The sequence below is a fragment of the Melospiza georgiana genome, unplaced genomic scaffold, assembly GCF_028018845.1.
Source record: "Melospiza georgiana isolate bMelGeo1 unplaced genomic scaffold, bMelGeo1.pri scaffold_29, whole genome shotgun sequence".
In the NCBI taxonomy this organism is placed as follows: Eukaryota; Metazoa; Chordata; class Aves; order Passeriformes; family Passerellidae; genus Melospiza; species Melospiza georgiana.
Window position 1 is genome coordinate 6,257,859 of NW_026652215.1, and position 9,472 is coordinate 6,267,330.

A 9,472-nucleotide genomic window follows, 5' to 3' on the forward strand; every position below is an offset into this window, starting at 1 on the left:
CAGCCTGCTCTGAGATGTCACAGCCCCTCCTCTAATGTCACACAACTGGTCTCTGATGTCACAGCCAACTCTGTGATGTAATATTCTGCTCTGTGATGCCAGATCTCTGCTGTGTGATATCAAAGCCTGCTCTGTGATGTCACAGAGGCAGTCTATCATGTCATAATTCTCGATAATCTCACATGACCCACTCTGTGATGTCATAGCCCACTCTGTCACCTCATGTTACAAGATCATAAATTGTCTCCACCAGCTGAGCTGACACCTGGAGCTTGTTCTCCAAAACCCCAGGCCTATGGAGGCCACACAATGCCCATTGTGTGAGAAGGGGAACTGGAAGTTCACCAGCGTCAGTGTCCTGCCAGCTCAGCCAGGCCCTCTGGAACATTGGGGTCCACGACCACCAGGGACCACCAGAGAGACCCCAAGACCGAACAACACATGGGTGAAGGGGAGGGGAAATATGTGAATGATTTTGGGGAAACCATTATCATATTTATGTTTAGTCTGGGAAAATCAATGAATATGTATGCAATATACAGAATATAAACAGAAACTTTCCTTTACTCAGCCTGCAGGGCTTTGGGATGAGCTGTCCCCGTGCATCCCCCGGAATAAATAATGCTGCTTTTTAATGCTGCATTGGTGTTAAGGAGTTTTCTATTTTACTGAATTTTTGGTAATACTCCCACTGCCAAGGAAAGCTCTGTCTGCTGCTGTTCACAAACACAGAAGGGCTGGTGGCAGATGTTGGGCTCAGAGGTCGCCTGGGGCACAGTGACCATGAAATAATTAAGTTTTCAATGTTCTGGGAAAGAAGGAGGGGCAGCAACAAAACTTCTGCACTGGAATTAGGAAGGGCAGACTTTGGCCTGTTTTGGATGCTGATTTTGGGAGTACTGAATCAGGTCCTGATTTTTTGAAGGAAAACATCCCTTAAAAACAAAGGGGTCCAGGAAGGATGGACATATTTCAAGGAAGTAATCTTAAGGGGGAAGGAGCAGCCTGTCCTAGTGTGGCAAAAGATGAGCTAGTGCGGAAAATGACTGGCCTGGCTGGCCATGGAGATTTTGTGGGAACTCAAGGGTAACAAGAAGTGCATCAGCTTTGGACAGAAGGTCAAGCAGCTTAGGAAATGTTTAAGAATGTTGTGAAGTCGTGCGGAAAAAAAGTCAAGGGGTGAAAGCTCAATTAGAGTTTAACCTGACCACTTCTGTGAAAAAAATAGACAAGGTTTCCACAATTAAATTAATAGCAAAACATGGGATAAGGAGAACCTCTACTTTTTATTGGATGCAGTGGGGAATATAGACACTAAAGATAAGGAGAAGGCAGAGCTTCTTAACATCTTGTTTCTCTCAATTTTTGATATTAGGGCAGGCTGTCCTCAGGACAAGTGCTCTGCTGAGCTGGTAGATGGTACAGGGAGCAGAACAGGCCCCTGTAATCCAGGAGGGAGCAGCTGGTGACCTGCTGAGCAACTCAGATGCTCACAAGTGTCTCTGGGAGCAGATGGGATCCATCCTAGGGGGATGTGGGAGCTGTGGATGAGCTCCCCAAGCTGCTCTCCATCATTTACCATCAGTGCTGGCTCAGCAGGGAGGGCCCAGAGGACTGGAGGTGCCAATGTGAGCCCATCCCCAAGAGGGGCTGGAAGGAGGAGCTGGGGAACTCCAGGCCTGTCAGCCTGACCTGGGTGCCCGGCAAGGTTATGGAACAGATCACCCTGAGTGCCATCACAGGGCACGCACAGGATGGCCGAGGGGTCAGAGCCAGCCAGCGTGGATTCCAGTGTCTGCATGGAATGGTCTGGATGAGGGGACTGAGTCCAAGATCAGCAAATTTGCAGATGACACCAAGCTGGGTGTGAGTGTGGATCTGCTGGAGGGTAGGAGGGCTCTGCAGAGGGACCTGGACAGGCTGGATCCAGGGCCCAAATCCAACAAGGTGAGGTTTAACAAGTCCAAGTGCTGGGCCCTGCATGTTGGCCACAACAACCCCTGCAGTGCTGCAGGCTGGGGACAGAGTGGCTGGACAGCAGCCAGGCAGAAAGGGACCTGCAGGCACTGATGGACAGCAGGCTGCACATGGGCCAACAGTGTGCCCAGGGGGCCAAGAAGGCCAATGGCTCCTGGCCTGGCTCAGGAATGGTTTGCCTAGCAGGAGCAGGGCAGCGATTGTTCCCCTGTGCTCAGCAATGCTTGGGCAGCAACTCGAGTGCTGTGTCCAGTCGTGGGCCCCCCAATTTAGGAAGGCCATGGAGGGGCTGGAGCATGTCCAGAGAAGGGCAAAAAGGCAAAAAGGGAAGGGGTCTGGAACACAAGCTACCAACTCCTGTGAAGAGCAGCTGAGGGACCTGCAGTTGTTTATCCTGGAGAAGAGGAGGCTCAGGGGAGACAAGGCAGTGTCAGGGCACAGGTTGGACTTGATGATCTCCAAGGTCTTATCCAACATTTCTGATTCTGTGATTCTCTGGAAACACCCTTGGAGCAGTTGCAGGAAGAGCCCTGGGCCTCCTCTTCAGAAGCTCCAGCAGCCCAGGTCCCTCAGCTTCTCCTGCCAGCCCCAAAGCCCATCCTGTCAGTCCTGCAGAGCCTCTGCAGCTCCTCCTCACTGCCCAGAACAGGGAGCCCCAGAGGCAGACACAGCAGCCCAGATGTGCCCCCCTGGCCTGGGGTGCCTCTGGCCAGGGAGCAGCACCAGGCACTGCAGGAGCCTGCAGACAATTCCTGCAGCACTTGTAGGATGATCCTGCTGCCCAAGGGACGTTCCCATGGTGCCAAGTCAGGAACTGCAATGGGGAGTGGGGCCAGAGAGGAAAGGGCAAACAGGGATGGGCTGTCTGCAGGGGAGGGGACAGGGGTGGGAAATACGAAGAAATGTGTAGCAGGAAGCGAAAAGAAAGCAAAGAAATTTGTAGCAGGAAGAGTAAAGAAAGCAAAGAGTAAAGAAAGTAAAGGAAAATGAAGCCAAGGAAATGCTGAGGGCAGTTTGGAGGTGGCTGCCAGGCAGCCCTGGCTCTGAACAACAGCATCTGCAGTGGGACAGGAAACTCCCAGCTGATGGGAACAAACTTTCTGGCTGACTGCAGTGGCCAGGACAAAGCTGAGCGGTTTCCCTGGTGTCCCCCAGCCCTTGCTGGCCCCAGGGGGTGATGGCATTTGTGCTCCCTCAGGTTCATGTCCCCACACCAACAGCATGGGGGTGCTCCCCCTGTTGTGTGCAGTGCAAACAGGGGCTGCTGAGCCAGTGCTGCCGTGTCTGTGCCTGCAAGGATGGGGCACCTGTGTGAACTGGGGGAGAGGCCAGGGCTGCAGAGGGGGGATGTTGTTGGCTGCTGCATGAGGGCGCTCTTGGACACTGTCCTGGGCTGTGCAGCGCACTGGGGATGGATCAGCCCCTGCTCTGTTGCTCCTTCCCGTCTGCCCCAGGGCCCTTGCAGAGCCCCAGCCATGCTGTTTGCCCCCGGCCTGGGGCTGCCCACGGTCAGCCTGGGGCTGCTCACAGGGGTTTTCTGTGCTGAGCATTGGCCTGGCCATGTTCTTGAGAGAGCCTGGGCAAGGAGCCTGGAGCCCCCAGGCCCTGGGCTGAGCCGTCAGCGCTGCCCCAGCAGTGCCCATGGCCTGTCCCTGCTGCAGCCCCGGCACTGCCACCCCCAGGGCTGTGCCCGGCCCCGAGAGCACTCAGGCCCTGCAGCAATACCAGGGCCACCAGGGCAGCGGGGCAGGGCCACGGCAGCAGCACTGGCAACACCAAGTTGGCAGAAACGATGAATATTTTCACTTTGTAGAAAATATTTAAAATTTTAAACAAGGACAAAGAACTTCCAAAATGGAACTAACAAGAAGTATTAAAGGTTACTTTTATTACAAGTGATTTGCAAATACTGGCCAGCAGTTAATGTTCCTGAAACCATCCAGTCATCAGTCTCCACACTGCAGCCTTGAGCTCCTGGTTCCTCAGGCTGTAGATGAGGGGGTTCAGGGCTGGAGGCACCACTGAGTACAGAACTGACAGGGCCAGATCCAGGGATGGGGAGGAAATGGAGGGGGGCTTCAGGTAGGCAAATGTGCCAGTGCTATAGAAAAGAGAGACCACGGCCAGGTGAGGGAGGCAGGTGGAAAAAGCTTTGTGCCGTCCCTGCTCACAGGGGATCCTCAGCACAGCCCTGAAGATCTGCATATAGGAGAAAACAATGAACACAAAACAACCAAATGATAAATAGGCACTAACAGCAAGCAGCCCAAAATCCCTAAGGTAGGATTTGGAGCAGGAGAGTTTGAGGATCTGTGGGATTTCACAGAAGAACTGGCCCAGGGCATTGCCACGGCACAGGGGCAGGGAAAATGTATTGGCTGTGTGCACCACAGCATTGAGAAAGGCACTGGCCCAGGCAGCTGCTGCCATGTGGGCACAAGCTCTGCTGCCCAGGAGGGTCCCGTAGTGCAGGGGTTTGCAGATGGACACGTAGCGGTCGTAGCACATGATGGTCAGGAGGCAAATCTCTGTTGCAAGAAAAAAAAAAAACAGAAAGACTTGGGCAGCACATCCAGTGTAGGAGATGTCCCTGGTGTGCCAGAGGGAATTGTGCATGGCTTTGGGGACAGTGGTGCAGATCATGCCCAGGTCAGTGAGGGCCAGGTTGAGCAGGAAGAAGAACATGGGCGTGTGCAGGTGGTGGCTGCAGGCTACGGCGCTGATGATGAGGCCGTTGCCCAGGAGGGCAGCCAGGGAGATGCCCAGCAAGAGGCAGAAGTGCAGGAGCTGCAGCTGCCGCGTGTCTGCCAATGCCAGCAGGAGGAAGTGCCTGATGGAGCTGCTGTTGGACATTTGCTGCTGCTGGCCATGGGGACCTGTTCATGAAGAAAGGACAGCAAAGATTTAGAGGAGATACCTGTCACCAAAATGAAAGCCGTTTCCCATATACCCTCCTCTGGAATAGACACACACACTCTTTTTTTTTTTTTTTTTTTTGGCGTTCTGGGGTTCTTTTAAAAAGCTTCTCCCTTTCTCTGCTGCTGTTCTTGGATATCAGAAAGCCTCAGAATTTCTGCTGCGTCCAGGGAAACAGAGTGCATTCTGTGAGGCAAAGTGATGAATGGAAAGTGAGGGTAGATGGTCTCTCATTCTGACCTGTTCAGAGTTTCTCTGGGCTTTAACCTTTCTCAGGTGGAGGAGGGTCACATTCCAATGATTCCCCTATAATGTCACCAGGTCCTGGTGAGAGCAGATGGATCCACCACAGCCCAGCTCCACATTTGAAGCCAAAACCTCATATTGCTCATTTCTCCAACCCAGCAGCATTTTCAGTGTCAGAACACCTCTGCATCTCCTCATCAATCTTATAACTCAGAGATGCTCTAGGACAGGTTTGCACCCTGGATTGGAGCTCCCAGCTTGGACTGAAATCTCAGGGACCCTTCCAAGTGTCCTTATGATGGCATTGGATGAAGGGAGATGCAGCTCCTTGCCTGGCTGCACTGACAGCATTGCCCAGAGCTGGGCAGTGGGGACAGCGTCACCCTGAGCCAGCTGTGCCCCCTCCAGAGCCCCCAGTGCTGGGCAGCTGCTCCCAGCCCTGCGCTCTGCAGAGGGAACTGGGCCCGGGGCTGCAGAGCTGCCCCACGGCTCTGCTGCAGCTCTGCCTGCACAGGAGGGGCTGCACACCTTGGAGCCCCGGCCCTGAGGGCACAGGCTGGGCTGGGGCACAGGAGGGAGGGGGCTTGTTCAGAGGGAGAGGCTGCACTGGAGGGGATCCTGTGGGCATCTCTAAACTCTCCCTGCCACAGTATTGCTGGATATTGTTTTCTCTCCTTTCCTGATATTCTCTCTGCTTCCTGAAGATTTTCCTCCTGCAGGTGTTTCCCTGTGCCTGATCTCTCCCTGCCAACACTCACAGACCCCAAATCTCTGTGCCCTCTCCTTGGCCTGACAGAGCCCTGCCTGTTTGCAGGGCACTGGCTGGGGCAGTTTCTGTTTGCAGCTGGGAGAAACGACAGCTCAGACTGAGTCTGTTGGCTCCAGCAAAGGTGATGCTGGTGCTGTCCATGGGCAGAGTGACTGAAAGCACATTAGGGATCTCCTGTGACCCTATAATCACCAAAAGTAACAGTTCAGACGTCTCAGACACTTGTCAAAATTCATAATTAATAATTCATAACCTACTTTTAATATTTATCCCCCCTCCCTGCATTCTCCAAAAGCAGGAAACTGATTTCAAAGTCTTAGGAAATTTTCTCATTTTTGTTAAAATCCTTGACTTGCAAATATTCTATGACTGATTAGAACCCCTCAGCATATCAGAGTTTCATGAGCCTTTCACCTCCCCTGCACCAAAAATACTCAGAGTTGTACTCACAGGGTCTGTAGGCATTGGGATGTTCCAGCTTTAGGAGATGGCTCCAGGAGCTGCAGCTGCATTGTCCTGCAGCCAGAGGTTCCTGTGCCAAGGGCTGTCAGTGATTCTGCCCCAGGCACTTCTCAGCCCCTTCCCAGCCCTGACTGATTGAAGCTCTCTGTGCCTCTGTGCTGTGCCCGGGGTGGCTGCAGGCAGTGCCCCAGCCCTGCTGGGCTGGCAGAAGAGCTGCTCATCAAGAGAAATGTGCTTTTGAAGCTCTTCTTGGTTACCAGGAGCTGCCTCTTTGCCACGAGCCCAGCCCAGCTCAGCAGCACAGACACAGCACAAGGACTTTAATGAGCCTCTGGGGCTTTGGGCTCAGGCCCTGAACATCAGTCCCTGAAAAGGAGCTGAAGAAACCTCTCCAGAACTCCAAGTCAGAATCCAACTCCAAAGTTTCTTGGACTTTTAATGGGTCCCACTGAGGAACACGACTGAGAAAGTGTCCCCAGGCCCCAGGCAGAGCAGAGAACTGGAGGCAGTGATGACAGGTGGGAACAAAGAGAAGCCAAGTCTTGGTGCCCTGGGGCACAGCAGGGTCTGTGCCACCAAGGGCTGGGAGGAGACACCTTGTCCTGAGGCCCTGGGGCCTCCTGGCACAGCCTCAGCCAGGCTGGGCACTGTCAGCCCCTTGTCCTGCCCTCAGCATCCCCCCCTAGCCCACATCCCAGGGGCCTCAAGGATCTGCTGGAAGGAGTCCCTGGGGAGCCTTGCTCAGGAATGGCCTTGGGGGCTCCTTAATTCTCCCTGTAGGGACTGCAGGTTTTTCAAAGGACTTTGGGTTTGGCTTTTGCCTTGAGTCTCTGAGAGATTTGTGCAATCATGGCCTCCAATTATTTGCTGTAATTAGTCCCATGAGAGGCTTTGTCAGTAACAACATTCAGTGGGCTCATTAATGCTTCAAGGTACTTCAATTATTTTAAGGTACTTGGTGTTTCCCTTTTGATACAGACTCTGTGAGAGGTTTCTGCAATCATGGCCCTAATTATCTGCTTTAACGAGTCCCTTGAGAGCTTTGCACTTACATGTAGTGGAGCTCATTAATACTATGAAATACTCAAGATTTTTAAGGTACTATGGATTTTCCTTTCCACACTGAATCTCTGAGAAGTTTTTGTGCCATCCTGGCCTCCAGATCTCTCCTCCAAGGAGTCCATGAGGAGCCTGTCTAGGGGATGGACCTCAGTGGGATGCATCCATGATTTGAGACACTTGGTGGTTTTCTTCTGACTTTGACTCCTAGAAATGTTTCTGCAATCTCCTCTCAGACCCTGAGGTTCCAGGGCTCAGCTCCAAATGCACCACAAGGCTCATTAGGATCAAACAAGTCCTGACAACCCATGGCTCTGCCTTGATTTCCCTCTGCTCTAGTGCAGTTCATCAGAAATATTTCTGTAGTGATTTTGGTTCACCAATTTGAGATTTCTTGGAGAATGCAGCAATTATTGTGGTGGCTTCAGTGTTGGCTAATTACCAGTGCACTCACTAGAATATACTTACTCATTTCCTCCTGTGTGATAAGATTAGGAGAACAGCAAAGCAGGCTCAAAACTTTAAGAGGGTATAGGGAAAAGTTCATTAATAGCAACTAAAAGAAAGAGTAATAAGAACACAACTTTCAGAAAACTTCTCGTCTCCCTACAACCTTTTCTTTCTTACTGACATTATAAAGAGATAAACCTAGAATTTTCAGTCAGTTTACCCCAACTAGAATAGTCTTTCTTGAGTTCTCTTAGGGAGAGGAGTCTCTCTTTCATGCTATGGAGACTTCTCCAGAAGAGACACTTCTCTTGTGGCTACCAATTTCCATGAATAGCAACTGCCCAGAAAAATCTGCAACTGTGACATCCCTCCCAGTTGTTCAAAGCTCTTCTACAGTTGTGATTATGGACCATGTCAACTTATGGGGTATTAGTTAAAAGATGAGCTGTGTAAGAGCAAAGATTCTCCTCATCTATTTCTGAAATCATCTTCATCTCTGAGAACATCTTTTTCTTCTCCCTGTGAAGGCACAGGATCTCATCACGCTTCCCTTTTTCCATGTTCAAACTTCTCATGGGATCACAGCTACTTTGACATTTGCTTCTTTAGCATGGATACCTTTGCTGAACAAGTAATGTCCCCATACTTTTCAATGCGATACAGGGAAAAAGAGAGTCTGATGTATCAGTTACATCCTTCTCCATGGCTTTACAAGAGGATTTCAGCCCCAAGATCAGGACATCTCCTCATCCCTCCCATCTGGGACTCAACTTCCTCTTCACTGACCTCGATGTCTTCATGTTACTCCTCTATGTGCCTGCACTTTGTCCTTTTCTCTCACTCGAGGGAGGATGGAAGCACTGAAAGAGTTCATATATCACCCGGGGCCTGCAGATGGTTCCGTGACCCCAGCTGGGCTCAGTACTTGCAGCCAGACCTGCTCCCTGTTCCCTCGGTTCCATGGGGCCCCACAGTGTCCCAGTGGTCCCTTGCTTCCATGAGGACCTGAGGTGTCATAATGCCCCCTTGGTGACACGAGGCCCTGAAGGGTCACAATGGTCTCCATGGTTCCATCAGGCCCCACAGAGTCATAATGGTCTCTGGGTTCCATGAAGCCCCGCTGGGTCACCATGGCCCCTTGGTTCCATGGGCTCCAATGGTGCCACAATGATCCCCTTGGTTCCATGGGCTCCAGTGGGGCCACAATGATCCCCTTGGTTCCATGGGCTCCAGTGCGGCCACAATGATCCCCTTGGTTCCATGAGGTCCCCAGAGTGTCCCAGGGATCTTCCTTCTTTACCAAGGAAAGAACCCAGCCCCAATGTTGCAGGGGCAGCCACCAGAGGCCAAGGCCAGCCAGACTTGATGGTACTGACAGATTTACCTGGGAGCAACCCTTGGTATAGGGAATTTTGGAGGTGGAATCCCAATTTCAGACATGGACACCTGGAGGAGAAGGACAGTTCTTTTACATAGGAAGGAAAGCAGGGAACACCGACATTTGAGGGGCAAACGAAAGGTGGCCATCAGAGGCCTGAGTCAGCCAGACCTCTCTGTTCTAGTTGCTTTTGTATGAAAGCAACCCTTGGATAT

At 51.9% G+C, this 9,472-nt stretch overlaps 1 protein-coding gene across 1 annotated transcript; it reads right to left on the bottom strand.

Moving 5' to 3' along the window:
• Positions 1-3,948: 3,948 nt before the first annotated feature.
• Positions 3,949-9,011, bottom strand: LOC131096403 (olfactory receptor 14J1-like; the record flags this gene model as incomplete). Its single annotated transcript, XM_058044742.1, has 2 exons — positions 8,885-9,011; positions 3,949-4,505 (listed from the first exon to the last, which is right to left on the bottom strand). Coding segments are annotated over exons 1-2 (684 nt in total), but the record flags the coding sequence as incomplete, so codon positions are not given.
• Positions 9,012-9,472: the final 461 nt, after the last annotated feature.